Genomic DNA, 22,983 nt, shown 5'->3' with positions numbered 1-22,983 from the left:
TCCGGGTGTGTGCGCAGGCAGGACTCTCACTGCTGCGGAGCTGATCTAAGCACGAAGCTAAAGGGAGGCGAGGGCTGTTGCTGCGCTGGGACGGGATGAGGTGGAGAGCTGGTTTCTTACCAGGACTGGGATCCAGGGCAGCTGGCCCACCCTCCCATTGGGAACAGTGAACAAGGAGCTTGTAAAATACACAGACCAAATGGAAATGACCCCTATTGACTGAAACCAGCTGCATGTCAGACCTCTCACTGTCTCTCTTGATTTGCTATCTCAAATAAATGGATGTGGTAGAAGGGGCTATGGAAAGAAAACAAAATAATTTATTCTCCTTGAAGTCACGCCACACTAATAAGCCACAGTTTTTACAGCTGAAAAAAAAATGTTTATTCGCAGATTAAGTTTTTCCCTCCTTTTTTCTTTTTTGGCTTTGAAAGTCTGCAGTTTAGAATAAGACATGCTGTAGTTCACTTTCAGAGGTCTTTGACAAATATGGCATTGGTAGATTTTGTTAGGTATTCATCACATAAAACTGCTGGCTAATGAGAGCTTCGTTATTTTGCATTTTGATTCAGAAAACAAAGTTACAGCAGCTTTTGTTGGTGCTTTGGCTTAGATCTGCGTGGTGGCTCAGCCCCATGGAAAAGGTCTTAGCGAGTTTTGAAGAAGAATGACATGCAGAACGACTTGACTTATTCATGTGTTGCTTTCCATATTTTTCCTAATACACTCCTGGGTAACACGAGTTATTCTGAGCATTGTGAAAAGCTGCTTGCAGTAACCAGGGTAGCACTTGAATTCGGAAACATTAAGGACGACAGCTGCTCAAATCCTCCATTTTATACCCAGGATGGGTTACTGCTATTGATATTAGACTGAGCTACGTTCTGACTTTAAGGATAAGGAAGGAGGTCTTTAATCTCCTCGATCTCTTTTTGAGAAGATCATCAGGTTGCGACACATGCTGTAGTGCGGTCATGGTTTGATAGGCTTTCTTAAGGAAACTTCTTAAAAGTCATCAGTCTAGTTTTCCTTCATGCCAACTGAGGAACTGATGTGTTTTGCAAAAGTATCTTTTCTTTATTTTTAATGTCTTGTTCAGCCAATTGATCGTTAGTGAAATAACCCACCAAATTTGGATTAATGGATCTATTAGAGTGTCTCAGTGAAATGACCTTCATGAAATCTACAAAAACATGGGGGATACAAAAATTTGAGGATGACACTTTGAACTGACCCTGTTACTTCTTTTTGCCTTCCACAACTTTCTTCTTTTTTTCCTCTAATATTTTTCTTTATTTTTTCTCCTTAAGAATTTATTTCTTCCTCACTCCCAGGTGCACAAACACAATAGGGTAGCAGCTTTGAACACAGGACCCCTTTACCTGTGGCCTTGCAGTGCAGTTGCACAGATAGGTGCTATTTCAATATAAAGTAGATTGAAATGCCCATCTGTAGGTTCTGAGTGTCCTGGCAGTCACTCTCTTTGCTTTAAAGACAAAACCAAAATTCAGTTCAATCTGTCTATTGCTCCTCCACTGGCAGATTTTAGCCATGTTGGCTTGTAGCATTTTCTGACTGTCATCTGGGACCCACAGATATTGCTATGGGGAAAGGCACACCTCTGTTTCTCGTACTACTGCTGTTTCTTGCTGGCTGTTGTATAGGTGGCATCTCTTACTGATGAGGTCTCTGCTATTCATTATGTCCTCTGGCTGGATAATGAATTATGAGCTAGTTGCTGGGTTATTCAGATCATGCTAGTCTGACATCAGGTGATACCATGGACCTCCTTCCTTCCATTTTTATCTTATCGTTTTCTGCTGACTAATTACTTGCATTAGTGGCAGTAAACCAAGTTTACACTGACTTCTTCAAAAATATAAAGAGGTAAAGAGGTCTTGGGTGGCTGCATGTAAAGAATGTTCTAAATTGAGCAAGACGCAGAACCATGGTTGCAAAGAAAGTTTCTATGGGTTTGGAAGGAGCACTTCTAGCTGACAGCTGCCAGGGTCTATCTTTGGCACACTCTTCTAGGATGCCAGTGATTTCAGTAGTCCAAGGGTAGGATGACACCAGCAAGGTGTCCGTGTGCCAGTACAGCTCACAGCTTTGGGACAACCCTGTAATTGCACTGAAAGGGTACCTTTTTTGTTCTGTATTTCAGCTATTGCCTTAGTACACAAGGGTTAAATCCTGCAGTCCAAAATGTGGCAGCCCTTTGCATTGCCCTTTGGTGTGTTCAGGTAAAAGTGAATGAATCCCATTGATATTAAGGAGAGTTTTTCCCTGGTCAGGACTCCAGGGTCCAATCTAGTAAAAGTAAAAAACATGAGGAGTACAAAACAGAGAGAGAGATTAGCATCTGATAACAACACAGCAGACGTTTAAACTTTCCAGCAAAGAAAGAGGATCAGGTTGAGGCCACCCTCATTATTTTCCTGTCTTTCTGATGAAAGAACAGGTTGGGTACTAGTACAACTGTAGAATAGATTTGAGCCTGAATTTAAAAAACACTTCAATGCAATATATTTATCAATGAGTCTTTTAAAATATTATCTGTAGTAAAAAAAAAAACCAACAAAAAAAAGAGGGGAACTTTGGTTCACCTTTATTTTAATCAGACTTTCCTTTTTAGAAATTGCAAGACTACAAGCTTGATGAAGCTAACACTACTGAGTTGGCCAAAGAGAAAAGGATGAGAGCCAGTTATTTTTCCTCCAGCAGCACAGTAGGAAATGTGTAACTGTTAAATTTCAGTTTGAATGTTTATATCCTTACATATACAGTGGAAATCTAGATTAGAGCCCAAGAATATGTTCTTTCTCAAACTGAAATAAAATGCCTTTTATCAAGGGAACAGCAAGAAAAAAAATAAACTAATCTCAAAACAAAGGACAAGGCACCATTTCTACAACAGCAGAAATCTGATTCTGATTGCTCAGATCATCATGTATGAATGTTGAATTTTCTGCCTTGTTCTGTTCCAGAGATTGAAGGCAGCACTGACTCATCATCCTGCCGCCATGTCAAACGGGAATATGAACACCATGGGCCACATGATGGAAATGATGAGCTCACGGCAGGACCAGACGCCACACCATCATATGCACTCACATCCTCATCAGCATCAGACACTGCCACCTCATCACTCATACCCGCATCAGCACCAGCATCCCGCGCACCATCCTCATCCTCAGCCTCATCACCAGCAGAATCATCCCCACCACCACTCTCACTCGCACCTTCACGCACACCCGGCACATCACCAGACCTCGCCGCACCCCCCGCTGCACTCAGGCGGACAAGCACAGGTAGACCTTCATGCCAGGTGGCATCACTGACTTTTGCTGTTATGTGAAGTTAAAGTCTGATCCTTGTATTGTTTCTTCCTGCATACATGTCTTGTTAGATACAAGCCCCTCAGGCTACTCATAAATGTCTGCTACTGATGGTAGGGAAGCGCAAACTTTATTCAGAAAACAGGGTGAAGCAACTACTTGTTTCGCTGCTTAATTTGCTAGACATTTGTAGTATCTTTATAAGGAGCTCCAATGTTTTTCAGTGCTCTAAGCTCTGCATATTGCCACAAATCCTTTTATGGATGAGGTTTATTTTGGAGATTAGCATATTATATGTGTTGCTTAATGTGCTTGAACCCGAACTTTTCAGGCCAAGATTTAAAGAGCTGTATGTGTTCTATCTGCAAAAATACATAGCACAATCTTTAGTGAAGTAAAGAGTGTGTGTGTGTGTGTGTGTGTGTGTGTGTGTGTGTTCGAGACTGAAGGGATAGCAGCCCCCATCTGCAGAGTGAGAGAAAGCCAAGGTTAACTGAAAGTGAGGGCAATAGTTGGTGGATGTTGTAACAGGAGAAAAAGATGGTGAAGCCAGTCCAAGGAGAGAGATTTGAACCAGAAAGGCAATTTTGAATTGTATTCAAATGATGACAACTCAGTGAAGGTCTCCACTGAACGAGATGGAGGTCTCCATTTTTGGACCAGGTATATTGGCTTCAGCAATTTGGGTAATTCAGTATCTGAACCGAATGTTTCTTGAACCAATGAACTACTTTAGCAGAGTAATTTTTAAGAGGAATTCTATTAATGTCTTAAGATGATAGGCTTCTGCATCAGGATCGCACAAGAAAAAAAAAGCTCTGGGGGCAGTGACTGTAACATGTCAGGTCTGGGGAGCAAATTTAAGGAAGACAAGCAGGCAGTGCATAGAATGAGGACAAAGAGGAGTGCCAGCCATAAGAAGTTCAATCTGTGAAGTATTGTGTTGCTTGCAAATACCTTTCAGACAAGCTCTTAGAAAACATTAAAGAAAATGAGAGGATTTGGCTGACATCCCAGTGTCCCACAACATTAACTATTTACTAACATCTAGCTTTATTATTGCAGAGGCTGCAAGCACATGGGATTTCCCTAAAGCATTTGCTAATGTAAAATGAATTGTCAGCTTTAGAGAAACAGTCTAAATAAGAGAGCAGCAGACTCCCCTGTGAGAAGATGTCCAGAGCTTTCGTAAGTTTAGTTCAGTTTTTACTTTGTGAATTCAATTATTTTCCCATCTGTTAATGAGTTATTTTCCTTGGAGTTGTTTAAAAACTCCAATAAAAAGACATTATCTCATAACAGAGAAACCAAAAGTAACCTGATGGCTATCTTGAACATCCATGAGAGAGTAGGGATAAAGTTGTGTTTAGCAGACTGAGGACTCCATGGATGAGATGGAGGAAGTCACTTAACCTCTCTGAGGCTTTTAAGACAAGAGTAGTAGTACTGACACCTCACCGAGGGGTTGGGAGGATACACATGTTAATGCAGGTGAGGGAGTCAGATACTATGGTATGGAGCACTGCTGCAAAACATCCATATTACCACTTTTAACAGGTGGGGAGAAATCAGCTATCAGAGAAAGCAAACCTGGTTTTAAGGGTAAGATCAATGAGTCAGTGGCCCTCCTCTGGACCCTCTCAAGCAGGTCCATCTCTTTCTTACACTCATTCCACTTGGGACAGCCTAGACCTCTTGTGCTCTGTATTCCCTGTTAGCTAGGCACCCCCAAAGACTCGCAGGTGAGCAAGAAGAGATATGGGTGGTGGGTTGACTGGCAGCCACAGAGCTCTGTTAGATTCACCCTGTGTCCCAGCACCACATGGTCTCTGGAGCCGGACCTGTGCAGTCAGATGAGCTTTGACATGCAGAACATGTCACTGGAGGTAACAGGCCCCATCAGGGATCAAGGAGGACTTCATCTTGTCCATAGGTGTAAGTGTTGCCAAGAGGATGGGAACAGAGGGCGATGGAGTAGGAATCCTAGGGTCAGCGGCTTCCCTGGGCCTCAGAGCTCTTGCTGCACCTCTGCTCCCATGGTGCGAAGGCAATAGTGATTTCTGAACAGATGCATTAATGGGGAGAAAAGAAGGGTTTGCTGAGTAATAACCACATGGTTTATTACTTTCTAAACTCATCCATAGTTCCCATGGTAATGGCCTCTTTGGGGGGTCAAATTGCTCCAACAGACATTAATTTTATGGTGCGTTTTACTAATTATTAACCTCCTTATTCTTCTGAGCCAGATTCTTTCATCCCAAACCACCTGTCAAATGACAGCATGGTCCACGCTGCTGTAAGCTGTGTGCTCTCATGTTGAGACTGTTGTTATTCTACACCACACCCTTCTGTAATGTCAGAATTCATTTCATGCTTTTCAGCTACCTTTTTGATACACAGGAGCCCAATGAATTATGCTTTCATAGAATGAATGAATGGGTATTAGTTTTGTGGTAAGTTGCAAAGAACAGCGAGAAATGTTGGATCAAGCATAAAAGTAGAAATCACGTTCTGATAGCTATGTTTCTGAGAAAGCAAAATATTTTATCAAGTCATAGCTATGTTGCCTCAACTACTACAAAAATGATACTATTATTCTTGTGTTGGTCCCATGAAGGTTTCTTCATATCAAACTTACCAGAGTGATAGTTTAAGCAGAGTAGGGGTGTGGATGTTGTTTCATTCTCTTAGCTGTCCTACGTTTATCTTCATTATGGATACATGATTAGCATCCTCTTAAAAAAAGAAAACCTCAATTTTAATATATGTCCATTTTCTTTCTTATGTCCCTAGGCAGAGAAGTGAAATCCTACTAGAGAATGATGCTTAGACAGTTACTAAGATATAGCCTAACAGATTTCAGGGTTAAGAGCTATCCAGTAAGAGTCAGTTGATTATCCCACATGACATTATTAGTGATGTAATGGCAACCTTTATAATTAATATCTGCCAGAGATGGAGAGAAGATTTTGTTGTTCTGAAAACACGCTCTGACTGCCCAAAGACTGACTGCTACATTCTAAAACCAAAATGACTCACTAGTTATTCAGAGAAAATGACCATATGAAGGTGAAAAAAAAAAAAAAAGAATTGTATAGTTACCTTTTTGTGCCTGTGTAGCAGATCCCACTGAGAGAGTTAAGAAACAAGAATTTTTAAAACTGAATGAAAAAGGAGAGAAATGGGTTAAGGAAAGCTTTTGGTGTCCGGAAACATAAATAACAGACGTCTGAAAACTGGAAAGGTGTTGTATGTGAGAAAATGAAAGGCCTTTGATGAGATGTTGACATTAAAAGGTATCTCTGAGGCCTCTGCACTCAGACATATTGCTAAAGAGGCGGCATGCCTGGCCCTGGTGGACAGGAGCAGCTGGCATCCCACAGCAGCAGTTTCGTGGCAGCAGCCTGGGGATGCTGGTGGGGATGGAAGCTGCGGCTGGCGGTCCTGCGCGGCACTGGCGGCTACAGCCACTGCACCTCCCGTAGCCCTGGGACTCCAACCCCCAGTGTGGACAGAGGGTTGGAGATTTTACCAGCAAACATACAGAGTTAATACAAGCTGAAATTTTTAAAATCAGTCAGAAAGTGTGGGGTGGCTTATTTATTTTTAGAAGGTTATTTTTTTAAAACATTTTTCTGCTCCTGCTAGAGAGATTCCCTGACTGTGCAACATAAAGCTGGGAATAATTCAGCTTTATGCAAAAAGCGTTATCAGATGCACAGAATAATTACACATAAAATTGCCACTTTAATTGACACAAGTCAGCTGGTGGATGGAGCAAGCTCTTCTTTGCAGTTTGTGGTGAGATTCTAGACAGAAAAGCGACCTCGCAAGACGATAGTATCATTTTAATTGAGACAGACAGAGGTGTTAGGCAAACACATGTTAATTGCTGCAATTGAAATTCAGGGCTCAGTCTGACAAAGTGCTGAGTACGTCCACTCCCTGGAGTCAAAAGGAAGCACCTCAGAGGTTTGGGCCTTTGCCAGAACAAGAGGGTTAATTTTGAGTCAACAATTCAGGTTTCCAGACTTTTCCAGACTGTGCGGGAGCAGCGGCAGCAACGTGAGCAGCAGCAGCAGCTCCGGCTGGGCATGAGCAATGGGACCTGTGGATTGGGCTCCTGAGCCCTGAGCATGGTCCAGAGCCCCATGGCCTGGCCAGAGAGGCAGGAAAGCTGTCCGAAAGCTTGCTATTCCCAGGCAGCTGAACGTTAAGTCTGGTGCTGGTTCCTGACAGGGACGTGGGCATGTGTTTCATCTGCCCAGGAGTCAGAGCACAGACTGCGTGGGGCTACCCCTATCACGTGCCTTTTCTGTAATGGCACAGGCTGGTTACTCTCAGGAGCAGGATCAGTACTATCCTGCACTTGAAAAAACATAAATACATATTTTTCCATAGTTTTGTAGCAGCAGGACTGGATGTGGTGTACCTCTACTGTCAAAACCAGGCTACTGAATAAAAAGGAGTGTAGCATCCACGGGTGTCAAATGGAAGCACCTGATAAGGGAAATATCCCTTCTCCACGCAGTGCAGGGATACCAAAATGCAAGTTTGAGTTCAGGTACCTAAATCCCTTCTTTTGCCCGCAGCTGAGGGGCACAGAGGTCTGCTGGCCTTGTGTGATCCCAGCCCGTGGCTTCCCAGCTCCACTCAGGTGCAAAGAGTGCGGCAGCTCCTGTCTCCAGAGCCAGTAAAACATGAAATAGAAATGTCCTAAAATTTTGGAGGCAATTGGGAAAAAAAAAGAGAGAAAGGTAGAAATAAGGCCACTGTAGTCCTCTGCTTTGATTGAAACAGTTGCTGATAGAAACTTGACATTTCAGGTCTGAAATAGGTGGTGGCAGAGAAAGTACCTAAGTGAATGTTTTTAATAACTAACTGTAAAGGGGAAAATATTTTCCCTACTAATATTCAGAGGATCATTTCAAAAAAATCTCCCCTTTGACCATGGTAAGGATTTGCCAGCCTAATTTCAGTGGCATCTGGCACAGCTTTTTGACTTGTGCCTGTTGGGGAGCAGGACAACTGTGTGAGATTTCCCTTCCCATTTCAGCATCCCCCTCTGTAACTTCATCCCCTCACCAGCCCTTGCCAAACCTCTTCTTCCCCGCCAGGTCTCGCCAGCAGCGCAGCAGATGCAGCCCACACAGACAATACAGCCGCCGCAGCCGACTGGAGGTCGCCGGAGGAGGGTGGTGGATGAAGACCCGGATGAGAGGAGGCGGAAATTTCTGGAAAGGAACCGAGCCGCCGCCACGCGCTGCAGACAGAAGAGGAAGGTCTGGGTGATGTCACTGGAAAAGAAAGCAGAAGAGCTCACCCAGACAAACATGCAGCTTCAGGTGCGAGCCACTGTCTGCGCCCCCGAGGACACAGAGGGGCTCTTTGTGCTCAGAGGGGCTGGTGGTGCCGATGGGCCCTCGCCGCCTTTGGGACTGCCCCCGCACAGCCAGCTCCTAGCGGGAGTGTGGGCATAATCAAAGTTGATTAATCAAGATGCGTGTGCTTCAATTAAAGAAATAATTACATTTTAGCAGGATAAGCCAGGAAAAAGCTGTCTTGGGATTTAGAAGCCTTCGCTAGATGGAATTGTATTTATTTTCTTTTCTTGTCACTGCTTTTTGTGGGGATTTTTTTTGGAAGTGCCATTAACTCAGCTGTAAAAGACTTCTTCAGTGTAGAGCATGTAGCTAAACCCTTATTCAAAGCCAGAGAGATAGGAGTGTAAATAGATCAGTCTACCAGTAAAGAAAATGAAATGGATAGATGAAAATACCCTGAATATGATAATAAAAGCCTTTCTTACAGTGCTGCCCTTCTTATGGTGGACACGGTACTTCTGCCCCATCCAGAGGTGTGCCTGTGTGCTGCCAAGGGCAGAAAGACCATTTGTATAAGGGCACTCCCCCAAAACATGCTTCCCCAAAACACAGAGGTGTGAGCAGCACCCAGGCGCCGGCTGTAGCAGAGCTGTAGGTGACATGCTGTAGGTGACAGCAGCCCTAACATGTGCCCCTGAGTGTGGCAGGCTGCCATTTGTCCCCACGGGTCTGGCCCCTGTGTTCTGATGCAGAGAGCCAGAATATTTCCAGAGTGGATTAGAACATTGCCTCAAGTACCTCTGGTGCTGTGAAGTTAGTTCATTTGTCAGTTTATGTCACCAAATCTGGAAGCCAAATTGCCTTCAGAATAAGTTATAAAATAATGTCACTGACAAATGCTAACATAAACGCAGCACACAAGTACCGAGCGCCATTTTTGCTCAGTTCTTCCGAAGTTATGGAGCAGTTTCTGTGTTCTTGAGTTTAAACTTTGCAGAAGAGCCTGGTTTAAGCTTTGTGGCAAACCAAACCCTCTCTTTCTTTTCTAGAACGAGGTTTCCATGCTGAAAAATGAGGTAGCACAGCTGAAACAGTTATTGTTAACACATAAAGACTGTCCGATAACAGCTATGCAGAAAGAATCGCAAGGATATCTAAGTAAGTAGATGGTATGTTTGCACTGTCTCCATACACCTCACAGGAAAGCAAAGTTTCCAATTCTTCCCTTCAGAACCCCTTGTCAGTCATATTATCACTTGAACCTGTCTTCTCAAACATCGTCTGAGCCATCCAATCTCTCCTGCTCTAATCTATCCAGCCCTGCTCAAAACCAAAACTGCTGGTTTGCAGCACACACAGCAGAGCTAGCTTTCCCTACCCCTCCCTTCTGCAAGGAGATGCAGATGGATGGATGCTTGCTCCCCCGTGGAGGATCCCGCTTGAACTCACAACTCCAAACCTGCAAGAGTCCTCCTGGGCGCAGCACTGCCAGCACCTTAAAATAACTCTCAAAAGGAAAGTTAAAAAGGAAAACATTAAAGTCCCCTCCAGCGAAAATGGTACTGTGCCCTGACCGTGGTGCAGACCAGGTGTGGTGCAGGTTTTCAAGGTTTGTTAACTCTTTTTTGACTCTTATCTTTCATTTTTTTTTCAAAAAATCTCATCTAATGGAGACATTGGATCAATTCTGTCTAGTTGATGCATTTTAAGAGTGTGGTAATTTAGGGACAAATTCTGCTTGGCTCTAGAATGGCTCAGAAGAGCCTCAGGGTTAATATTTGCTAGATTGCAGCATTTTCTTAAAATAGAGCCCATTTCTGTCTCCTCTGCATCACTATGCATCTGGCTCTTTAACAGTACTCTAAGGAAAAAATACATAATTGCATTACATGCCTATCAACTGTTGCTTGAATTAGATTTTCTGTGCTGCAGTGCACTGTACTCCAATTTTGATTCCTTCTGGAGCAAATAAATCATTTAAGCATCCCAACTGGTTTTATAGACCTTAAGATATTGGACTTTTTATCCCGACATTGGTTTCATAATCATTAAGGTCTTGGACTTTTTTCAAGGTCCCAACTCTGAATTCAGAGAAGCTGGCTTAAAAAAAATAACAAAAACTGCAAAAGATCAGAAGACACAACGTGTTGGATAATGGTGTATTTTGAAATCCTGGGACTTGTGCATGCCTCAGGTTGTTAGTATTGCTGCCGTAGTAGCACATCCCTTTTCCAGGAGTGTCACCCAGCCTGGGCTTGTTAATTCGGATGGAAAAGTGAATGTGTGTTGTCTCTGTGCCCTCACCCCCTTCCCAGGTCCCGAGAGCAGTCCTCCCGCGAGCCCGGTCCCAGCTTGCTCCCAGCAGCAAGTCATCCAGCACAACACCATCACAACCTCCTCCTCCGTCAGCGACGTCGTGGGAAGCTCCACTCTCACCCAGCTTGCCAGCCACAGAACAGACATCAACCCCATCCTTTAAAAGTGGTTGATCAGAAACTGCTAGGGGAGTGTGGTAGCGTATCAAAGCGTCCTCTGTGCTAAGGACATTTGCAACCGTAACTCAAGCCTGGAAGATTCCTCAGTTCTTGAAAGACTTTGGCTTTCATTTTTATAGTTATTAAAATGTCTTTTATACTTAGTTACATAAAAGGGAGTTATGCAATTAATATGCTATCAGCTTGAGAAATGCTTTGGTGCTTTCTCCAGTTTTTTTGGTACCAGTTACTTGTTTATAAACCTAACTGTTTCTGTACATAGTCATGTTTCCTTCTCACCAATCTAGCCTGAAGCCTCAGAAATACAAAGTTGTGTTAAACTGCAGCTTGTTAGCCAATGTGAGGCATGAAAAGTATTAAACAGAGTCATACGTAGGTAACTAGGAGTAATTAGGCTATAAATATAGAGAGAGGGCATCTGCTGACAGCATAATAAAAAATGAGTTAGCGTTGTGCTATCAGCAGACCCCATCTTGCATTCAGAGCCTCTTTCAAAGCAGTTATATAGAATGTGGCTATCAGGACAAAGTCAAGCCCAAATAACGTGCTCTTTTGTCTAGCCCTCCCTCTTCTCCTTTCTCCCTACCCTGGCCTTTTTCTCCTCCAGTTATTCTTACACCTTCCTTTTCCCTCCCCAAACACTTTTGATCCCCCAGCTTTTTTTTTTTTTTTTTCCTTCTTTTTTTCATTCCAAGGCTTTCTCACTTCCTTCTCTTTTTCTCGAAGAACCGTGATGAACAAGCAAAAACTTCAAGCCCACCTAAAAACTGTTGGCGCGGCTGCTGCTTTCACTAGCTTATCACCCACAGCTGGGCTGCGCTGAGCGTTTGGCTTTTAAAAAATAGAAATGCTCCTGATTTAGTGTTTTTAATAAACAGCAAAAGGCGAAAGCAGTGCACCCCCAGGTGAAGCAGGATTGAGAGCCAGCTGTGTTGATGCTAGCAGCCCTGTAAGCTTCCGTGGCCCAGTACAGGCGTAGCAAGCAACACCTGAGAATCACGGCAATTCTTTTGCACTGCCAGTCATTAACATAGAAAAATCCATGTAGTATATAATAATTTGGAAAAGTTCTGTTCCCTAACCCGGTTGCGTTGTTCTAGCAATGAAAGCTAACAGCCTCAGGTTTCACGGGCTATAAATGAGAAATAAATCAGCGTAACGGTTCTGACCAGTTGGAAAAATGCCATTTTTAATTCCCAGGGAGAGACCTGCTCTCTGCAGGCATTCCTTTAAGCATCCACAGACTGATCCTGAGCTGGCAGACAGCAGTGTAGCTTCACTGACTTCAATGGCACTTAATGCCCGTTTACCACGGGTAAGGAATTGTCTCATTAGGACGCTAAATAATTTTTAGAAGGCATGCAACCGCTAAAATGTACTACAAGAATGGCAAATCCCAGGGCACTCTGGATAAAATTCAGTCCTGCAAAGAGGGTCTGGAAAAGAGCCTTGTGCCACAATTAAGGTTTTTGTTTGGACTCTGGGCCTGCCCCTCAGCGCGACTGATTTGCATCCCCGAGTGGTACCAGTGATTGATGGGAAAATCAGACGGAGATGATGCCAGTTAATTACGCTGCCTTGCTGTATATTGGGACCTGATTTTGCTCTCAAATCTGTCAGCGGCAAAACCTCCCGCTGCTTACCCAGGGAGCGCGCTCCGAGCTGGTGATAAATGTTCAAAGATTTTGAGCTACATCTGAAATAGCAAAAACTAACTCACATTATTCCTGGCAAATCCTCTAGCCCTGTACACACTTTGTTCTAAAGTGAAGTTCTCCTCCTCAAAGACTGTGTCTTTGATTTTTAGAGGAGTCCTGGGTTTTAAAAGGTTGTCTCTTCTCCGTGCAGGAGGGAGAGTGAAACAACTGAAGCGTGAGGCACTGTAAGGAGCAGGGCCTGCCTGGAAGGGAAAGCAAAATTCTGAGGATCATTCATTTCCAAATTAGTTCTTATCTTAGGAACTAACTTTTTATCAGTATTCTTTTCTTTAACAGCTCGCTTTCCATTTATGCAAATACATTCAAAAGAAGATTTTTAATGTACAGTGTAAATCTTGACTTGATTATATAGTCTAAGAACCAAAAAAAATTATGAAAAAATACAAATGTAAAGGATTTTCTATTATATTTTAGACAAACATATACTTTTAAAGTGTTTTAAATACTGAATCTATAATTTTTTTTTAACCTCCAGTTGTAATAGCTAAATGGTTTTGCTTCATCATGGCTCTCAAGGGAACTTTTTTCAAATATGCAGTTGAGCAAAATGTTCCAGCTGAGTATCCACGATGTAGAAAAACCCAAATAAGCATTTCCCCTGGGTCTGAATTTCATCATTCACCATGAAAAAGAAAATGCCATCGCAGGGTTAATTTAAAAAACTTTCCCTCTATATGGGTAGAACTTAAATACATTAAAAAATAAAAATCAAAGTTGTTGGTAATATTAGAATACCCAGTTGAGCTACACTGCACTAGAATTACGGTTTAGCTTCATTTTATTCAGTCTCCTCAATTAAAATATTTAGCTGTTAAACTGAAAGCCTCTACATTAAAAAGAAAAAAAAAAAAAAAGAAAAAAATACAAAAACCTTGCCTAAGTTTTGTTAAATTCAGCAACTTGACAGTTTGACTGATGTGTATTATATATAGCTCAATTATTCCTTTTTTTAATGCTAACTAGGCAAGCCAACCACACATGTTGGCCTAAATGTGTAATTACAATGAAATGTCTCCTCTCTATACTATTGGCCTTTAGGTATAATCCTTGCTAGTGATGTGGAAATAAGTAAAGGATGAAAAGCTATTTGCTATTGCTTCTTGTAACTCTGTCGCAGGTTCACAGGCCAAGACAACATGCAGCATATTTATATCAGCTATACTATATCATCGGTAAAAGGACCAACCATACCAGGCACCTTATATTATTCATCAGATTTGCTTCCACATTAAAATGCTCTTGTTTTCCAGGGGAATGATCCTGCAGCCTTTCCTCAAGCTGCCAGTCTGGACGGGCACTGGAGGCTGCCTGAGCAAGGGCTGCGGGAGAAGCCCCTGTCCCTCTGTCCCTGGGATGTCCCTCTGCGGCGTGGTCGGTGGCAGCGGCCTCTTCCTAAGCACGTCTCTCTAAATGCACTTCCCGGGCTCTTTCCGTCGAGGAGAAACCCTGCTTTTTCACGGGCTACTACTGGAGACTGCTCCACTTCCCTCCTGCCCTGCCAATCCAGCCCGTTGCCGGGCTCGCCGGGCTCTGTGCCCCGTCCCGCTGCCAGCAGACGACTCGGACTGCGTCCCTCTCCCGCTCTCCCGGGCAGTAGCAGGGTGGCAAGCCTTGGCCGGCACCTTGCTCAGCAGGAGGTATTTCTGTGGATGGCATCTCTCATCACGCGACATCAGAAGCACGTTGTAAATCTCAGCCACGGACAACTGCAATACTTTAATCGGAAAGAAACGATGCTGTGATCCGGGTCCTTCATCCCCAGTCCCCCTTCCCGAGTCAATTTGTGCAAGCCATATTCATAACGCTGCCTGTGGGAGACAAGTAGTTTGTGTGCTATCATGGTGTGTTTTATAAGGACGACGATGATGATGATGGTGATTTATGGAGAATTTCACACTGTTGGGGAGTTAATTCCTGCTACGAAGCTAAATGTCTGCTGCCCATCTTCTGAATAGTGGAAAGTCAATGGTTCAGTGCCTCAGTGCGTGTGGATTTAGTGTGTTAACTGACTCTGTCCTGTTAACTAACAAGCCAGCTATAACTGTTGTTAAATGCCCAACTTTTGAGGATTCATATTTTTTTAAGCAACAATATTTAGTGTGGAAAACTAGCCTTTTAGTTTAGGCAAAATGTGCTTTTTAGCAGCTAATACCTTTTTTAAAAAAAAAGCGTATAGAGTGAATTTATGAAAATTCATGAGGACCAAAGCAATTTTAAAACAGGAATCTATTAATTTAGTATTCACATAGAATTTTATAAAGTATTTATTAATAAATGTTATTTTAACACATTCCATTTGAACAGTATTCTTGTACAGAATCTGTTTGGGTTTTTTAAGTTACAATATTAGTTTTGCAATAAACTAGGTGTGTGTACATCTTAATCTTTCAGGGTCTCAAGCAGAAGTCATCCATCTAAGATGGGAAAGCTTGCTGAGGTCAGTTGTACAAAAATTCCTAGAATTAAATGTTTTCCTTAAAGCAGCATCTGCTTTTTTTGCCTTTTTTTTTTTTTTTCGTAACAACAAAACAAATTATGAACCTTCAGTTTTTTCCTTTGTATTGGAAAATGTGCTCTCTCATTTTAGAAAGCATGGGTCAACATATAACTGGAAAGCCTGTCTTTTTTTTTTTCCTCCTTTTTATTTTTTTAAGGCTGATTTTATACATCACCACGGAAGATCTAACCCCATCCTTGTTTCTTTTCTAATATCACATAGTGAGTTGCACTATACTGCCTTATCATTGCCTCTTCTGTCCTCTTACTAAGCAGTGTTCCTTAGATTTAGACCATTGAAACTCCATTATACATCAGAGAAAATTACTGGAGGGGGAAGAAGAGAAAAAAATTGATCTGTAGACATAAAAACTAAACTGTGCCTATAAAACAAAACCAGTTACAACTAATTAGTATCTTATTTCTACATTTCAATTATTTATATTATTTTAAAATTGCACTTTAGCTCTCACTCTCTTTCTTGCTCTCCCTTGTTGAATCATTTATAAATACTCTTGTAAAACATTTGCACCAGATACATTTATATGCTTTCACTGGTGGCATATCTACAACTTGTCTCTCACACCTGCCCGAACAGAGAAGCTGAAAACAGCCAGTCTGCAGTGTGACTTAGACTTTACACCCTCTTCATGACAGCATATAAATGTTTTATTATGCAAAGTGTGTGAGGCAGCATCTAAGCTACATTTATAATCTCTCATCCCGAGAACCAAAGTGTCCTGTATATCATAAGGTCAGGAGACTGGCTCTGTTGTGCATTGTCATGCACTTTGACTGTTGTCCAGCTCACGGTAGCTGCGAAGCTGCAGTGATAACAGTGGCCATACTATGTATTAGAGTTCTGAATCAATAAAATATGTTGCCTTATAACTTGACTAGGGACAGCACCTTTAAAAAAAAAAAAAAACTAAGAAAAGAGACTAAAAACTTCTAAGGACAAAGAAAAGCAATAAAATCTCAAGTGATTTGAACACCAAAAAAAAAAAAAGTTCAATTTTTCATCATCTGAAATAATCATCTTACTGCAAAGACAAAAGAGACTGTTTACATCCGTAATGTTTTTTTTCCAGAGCTTACAGTTATCTCAGTTTTATCAGTGGCTTTACACTTAAGAGCTAAATTGCTTACCATTATTGGTTTTCCATAGCTTTCAAAATTACTTTATAGCAAATCCTAAACTGCATGAGGCCAAAAATGTCAGTGTTCACACACACTCACAGAGAAGATTGATTCTCTAAGTGGAAATCTGATCCTTTCCCATGCTCTCCTTGGACTGGAATCAATAATTGCAACTTGCTATATTTAGACCAATGTGTAATACCTGGGAGTCAGGATCTCCAGTTCTATATTTATGCAAATTAAATGTTAGTGATGTTGAGTTTCACCTGGTGGAACTGCTCCCGAAGCCCACGGTAAGGGCATGCCATCTGATGCCACAAGACTCAGACCCAAATCTCTTTCTTGACTAAAAATCTGTGTGACAGCCTTCTGAATGAACACTGAAAGCTTCTTCTGGCTTTGCAGAAACTGCAGCAGTGTCAGGAAGCAAGGGAGGTCGGAGGGCTGATAGGGCATTTCAAGGGAAATGTTTTCCTTGCTGGAATTTAGGAAATTCCAGAGAAATTTTTCCCCATGCCTCAGAGCTGAGATTGCAAAGAGATCCCTGTCAGAGACAACCTTTACTATGCTTCCACAAGACAAACTATTTTGCACAAAATGTGTATTCACTCTTCTGAATAAGAATAATTGCCACTGAGCATTTTGCCAAGGACTTTATCATTGGGACTCAAGTGTTTCCCAGCCCATGGCCATGAGCTCTGTACCCCTCTCTGTAACAGCTCCATTCAAACACTGGGCAGCACTCATCAGTGAACATTGCTTCTTCGGACTATTGCCGTTGTCCTGGTTTTAAGGAACTTTTAGCACTGCTTGGAGTAAGCCTAAACTATCGAAGTTTATATATAAATATATATATATTATATTAAAAAAAGGTGCTGTCACAGTAAGTTTTGGGCTTGAGGTTGTTTGTATTGTATGCAAAGGTTTTGTGTTTGTTTGTCTGTTTGTTTTATTCTGTAAAGCAACCACCTTCCTTACCGGAGGGAGATAATTTTTTTTTTTTTGGTACATAAGTGTAAATACTTGCTGCAGCATTTAATATGTTTAATTTTATGTTAAGCTTTTTGTTGCATTGTGAACCCGTTATTGTTACAAATGGACAATGAGTTCATTGAGACTGTTCAACTAGGTCAGATTTTTACATCTCTTTCTAGCTAGAAGAGACAGGAATTTTGTGCATTTGTACAAATGTTAATAATATCACCGCAATTCCAATATAATAAAGCACTCAAATACAAATAGTTCCAGTAGTTTGGTTGTGCCTATAGCCCGGACATTTTACAGTAGGGATAACTCCTGCAATTAAACCAAGCTACTCTTCAGTGATTTCTATTCTGAGCTGCAATCCCTCATCTCCCCAAAATCAGAGGAAGACCATGGTGCTGGGCATCCTCCTGTCTGGCAGTAGGAGCGAGGGGCTGTGCAGACCTTACAGGCCACTGCTGCCCTCCAGCAGCTGAGGTGACTTTGTAAGAACAAGTTCTCTGAAGCTTTTCCAAGCAGGGTGGCTGCAAAGCCTCACACAAAAAGACTTACGTGGTGGAGCCTGACGTGAGGCCTCCGCATAAGGATGAGACAAGCTGTTATTTTACTTTTCCTTGCAGCTGGAGTGTGCTTATATCAAAATACACTCTATGCTTGTTATCCCGCCAACCTCGCCTCTTGCCAAAAGCTGCCTGGAAATGGATTTCCTGCTGGGCTAATTAGCTCTAATTGTGATGCCCCTGTTATCTTGCCAACCTCATTTCTCACTATAAATTGGTCCAATACAGACCTTGGCACAATAATGCGTAAACTGTAATCTAAAGTTGGTCAGGATGAACCCATCTCTCCAGTGAAAAAGTCAGCTTTAGATTAATGCAACTTGATGACCTTGCTGGCAGTCCCGGAACGATGGACTCACCCGATGGGGTCCAAGACCAGAGAGATGCAGCCTCAGCTATGGGGACCAGCCTGCCCATAAGCACTCAGTCCCAGTGTCACGCTGCAGGAGACTGGCCCCATGTAGCATGACTGTGCTGCTCCCTTGGAGGCCCTGGCATGGGCACAGCTTCTGCTGCTCTCCCCCTGGTTTTCAAAAGGCTAAATCTGGCCAAGAGCATTCACCTTCCTAAAATGGATAGGAAAGAAGCAGAGCCATGCCCCTGTTCCCATTCTCTCTTTGTAAAAGCTGGAAGATGGAGCAGTGGGTGCACATGGCTCCTTCTTTAAGGGGGTGCAGCAGACATTTTTCCCAAACATCAAGGCATGACATTAGCTGGAGCCATTTCTGAGGCCATATACTCCTGCATTGCCTTTAAAACAGGGCTGTCATGCCAGAGCTTAACCTGTATTTATACAGCAGGGCTCTTGCTCTGGGACCAAATACTGAAAGAGGATCATCACATCTGTAAAAATAGATGCCTCTTATGAAGGCATATCACAGGACTATTTTATTGTCCACACAGTTGTATTTACACCTGACAGTGTGAGCTAAGCAAGATATATTCAGACTGAGGTAAGACTGTCCTTTACAGCTGATTCATGGTTTCCCAAACCTGATCGCAATATTTGTTCCTCTTCCAAGCAGTTCACTGTTACTATTGCTCTCTCTGGGCTGCTCTGGACATCATAACAAAGTTATTATTAGACAAAAAATGAATCAGTGTGAGCACATGCTCCTTCCCCTCTCCTTTGCAGGGATGCAGCCAGAACTAAACTGAGCTGAGGACGCTCTGTATCAGTGAGAGCGTTGCCCCAGCTTACACCAGTCGGAGCAATGGTGCAGAGAGACTCCTTCACCCTGCCACTCCAGCCCCTCATGCTTTGGCTAGACCCACTTTGCCACTCAACCTGCCCCCAGTTTTCTCACAAACCCAGGCTGCAGCCTCAGCTACTTGCTGTAAGGACACTCAGATAATGGCACAGAGTTTGCGTAGGGATGATAAGCTAGCACAGCGGGCACTGTATGTACCCAAAGGCATTTCCACAAAGCAGGCAGCATAACATATCAGGAACAACCATCTGGAGAAAGCAGACACGTCCCATAAAAAGGGGTGTGGGGGTAGGGGAGGGGGTCAAACCCAAAGGACCCCAGAAATAAATAGAGGCAAGAGCTGAGAAATTGGAAGTGGTCTTGTGTAAAGAAACCTTTCAGCAGGGGGATGGAGAAGCAGGTAGACATGAGTGCTTTTTTGTTAGTTTTGGGTTGATTTTTAAAAAATACTGGGATAGAGGGAACACTGAACATGCAAGGATGCAAAGCTCTCCGATATTACACTGACTCTCAGCATAAAAGAGCTGAAGCGAGTCTGACCCCCTCCTGGGGAATCTCCCCACATGCAGCACTTGAGGACAGGCTCAGAAATGGCGCAGTTGGTTATGCTCCCCCACATCAGCAACCCTTGCCACCCACAGCTCTAGTAAAGACCTGCAGTACAGACCTACCTCTCAGCTCTCCCTGCCCACTCTGGAGCCAGCATTGCCTGGCTGAAGGCAGGCAATGGGCCAGTTCAGAGTGAAAACCAGTTTTCCTCTCTGCAATAGCTACTGGCTGCTGAGGCCCCACTACAGAAGACTCCAGCTCTGGGACAACCCCAAAATTACCCTGTTGCACCCACTTTCTTTACAGAAATGTTTTACTCACAGTCAGTCGAGAGCTTGGCCCACAGGGAATAAGCACAAGATTAAACACAAAACTTCCTGAGAACTAGCTTCAAGGGAGTAAAAAAATTAATCAGGAGTCAGAAAGGAGGGTCAAAGTTAAACCAGGACCACCACCACCCGTTAGACCAGAGCCAACAACTGAGGGTCTGGGGACATTTGTTCAATTCTTTGGTCTGCTTTGTTATTGCAACTGCCTTAACTTCTTTTTGCCTCTCATCTGCCCTGCTGCGACAGAGACATTTGTTTTAGCAGCTCTAAGCAGGGCATTAGTGCTTGCCATTTGCTTAAAAACCTCTTTCTGCAGCACTCGAGCACCATTTTTCTTCCAGCCTGCTCTATTCTCCAGTGCAACACAATGCCACGGTATGAGAATGACCCTGCAAAGCTGATAAAATATTTAAGATGCCTGTTCTGATTATGTTAGGTAAGCAAATACCACGAGAGCCCGACCATTAGTGAACCTGATCAACCCACTCCCCCAGGACTTGCTGGCAGAGCAAGCCAGAGCTGCCTGAAATAGAAGCAATGGGGCAGCTGCCTTCCCCAAAAGAGAGGGGAGCCTGAAGGTGTATTTTGCAGAGGCTCGAGGAATTTACAACTTGTGTGACCCACTGTAAAAGCAAATTATATAGATATAGATGATGATGTAGATGATGAGATATGGAGACAGAGAGAGAGTTAGAGATATGGGTATGGATATGGATATAGATTTAGATATAGATATAGATGATATAGATAGGCATAGAGATTATATACAGATAGACAATATAGATATATAGATGCAGATGGTAGACGTGGTGCATGTGTGTGTGTGCATGTGTGTATACAGCAGGTCAGCAGGTGTTTTCACAGGGCATTGCATTCAGCCGACAGCAAGTCAAGTTAAAAGAAAGAAAAATACTTGACATAACTGGCCAGTTCATGTAGGAAATTGAGTCGAGAAAAAATAAATAAAGGCAGAAACAGATTAGTTTAAATCTGGGGCCCTCTGGATTATAATGGATCACATAGGAAGACAGGAGGCTTTGTATGGAAGGACTCTATATCCTCCTCACACTTTCTCTTTGTTTCACTAATCATTTTCATTCTGTCTTATAAGGTGGCTGAGCCAATTCTAGCTTAGTAAAAGTTTTTCTTAGCTTCAAGAAGCTGTGCTGCAAAGACAACATGTAGCCATGGATGAGAAAAAGGAACTGTCCGCAGTGGGACACGACTGTGGGCTCTGGTTACGCAGGATTGTGTTTGGTATCACAACACTGGCCATTGTTTTCATTTGGGTTTTTTGTTATCAGTGTTTTGCTGTAGCTATTCCCTGCACTTTGATCTAGAAGTTAAATTGTCAGAATTAAAGTTAAAGCCAGGCAGTTTTCACAAGTTGAACAGGCAGGATGAGGGAGCAGTAGCTTTGCTTTTGTCCTGCTGCAATGGTGGCTTGTCTTTAGAGGCAAAGTTTTTATCATTCAGCTGGAGTAGGTGCAAGCTGCACTGACTAACACCCCCTTTGCACCTAATTCCCACAATACTAAACTCATTCCCTAAAGTAGCTGAGGGACTATTAGCCCTCTGTGAAGGTGTTTCTGCTACCTCTTTGTCCTACTACTCTGTGGGATGAGGTGGAGGGCTTGAAGGGACACCCACAGCCCCACATTTCCACAGCAATATGATGTGGTAACATCCTGGCTGTGCTGGCAGCAAGGTCTGCAGGAGTCCCATTGTACTGACCCACTTGGCTCTGGCACTGCCGGTATCTCCTGCCACCATACTGCAAGAGCTGAGCTACACCAAGGTCTTGTCATTTGCCTGACTGTACCTCAAGCCAACCTGTCTGAACCAAGGAAAAATGCAGCAGAAAGGCATTTATCAGGTTGTCAGAGTAGCACACTGGTGTGGCAAGCCATGCAGCTTTCTGTGTGCAGAGCCCCGCGAGGGTAGGTGGGAGCAGAGCACAGGGAAGGCAATGGGGTGGAGATGGCTGAGATGTCTGTGAGTTGCTGGGTGGTGAAGTGCCATCAGTGGTGGTGGTGTTGCCTCATTGTCCCTGTGAGGTTTACCCACCTGAGGGTACCACATTCTGGTGCTGACCCACCAGCTGGTGCTGACCCACCAGCAAGGCTCCACTCAGAGTTGTCCTTCCCCTCCAAAACCCACAAAGCCAAAAGTAGCTTTAAATCATGACCTGCTCTCTGCCTTCAAAGAGTCAGCAAACCTCACTCTGCAGATGGAGGGAAACCCAAGCTGCTGATTAAAACAATGCTTTTTTTTCCTTCTTTTTACAACTGCTTTCCAGAGCAGAACCCACATATTTAATTGCTTAGGAAAACCTGGCGTATCTTCAGGAGAGCAATTTCTTATGTCTTGTTATGCTGCATGTCATTCAAAGAGAATCGTACAAAGGTCTTTTGCAGCAGCAAAACCAGGTACCGTTTCGATGCCTCTCACAAAAACGTTTCTCCTTCCCTTGCAAGGCCCAGCTAAGGGCAGGGAGTGTGTGGGACTGAGCCCTGCCAAGGGACGGTGCTGCAGGAGGAAGCACAACACCCATCAGGGCCCTGACACTCACAGCTCATTTCTGGGACGGGATGAGAAAGGCCCATTTTTCCCAATCGGAAATTAAGCCCCCTTGGCTTGCCAAAGCCATAGAAGACGTCAGGAGTAAGGCAGTCCCTTTTCCAGGAAAGCTCTGTATGAGAGCAATAGGATCCCATTGGTGCTGCAAAGCGAAGCTCCGTCAGCCACTGCTGGGCTAATCGGAGCCAGCAGCTGGGAGGGGAAGCCAAGGACAGCTTTTAAATGCACGCGGCGGAGAGAGGAATGAAAAATATTAATT

General features: G+C 43.3%; 1 protein-coding gene across 4 annotated transcripts in view; it reads left to right on the top strand.

Moving 5' to 3' along the window:
- The window catches only part of CREB5 (cAMP responsive element binding protein 5), a 262,348-nt gene extending 244,596 nt beyond the window's left edge, over positions 1-17,752 (top strand). For all 4 annotated transcript variants that reach the window (XM_074861958.1, XM_074861948.1, XM_074861976.1 and 1 more), the window contains 4 exons: positions 2,988-3,311; positions 8,456-8,683; positions 9,712-9,820; positions 10,978-17,752. In XM_074861958.1, the coding sequence (XP_074718059.1) occupies positions 2,988-3,311; positions 8,456-8,683; positions 9,712-9,820; positions 10,978-11,141 (825 nt within the window). In that variant the 3' untranslated portion in view covers positions 11,142-17,752. The remainder of the gene's footprint in view (positions 1-2,987; positions 3,312-8,455; positions 8,684-9,711; positions 9,821-10,977) is intronic.
- The last annotated feature ends 5,231 nt before the right edge of the window (positions 17,753-22,983 follow it).

This window comes from Strix uralensis, chromosome 1 (genome assembly GCF_047716275.1).
Source record: "Strix uralensis isolate ZFMK-TIS-50842 chromosome 1, bStrUra1, whole genome shotgun sequence".
NCBI lineage: Eukaryota > Metazoa > Chordata > Aves > Strigiformes > Strigidae > Strix > Strix uralensis.
This window is presented reverse-complemented; position numbering and strand designations above follow the sequence as displayed.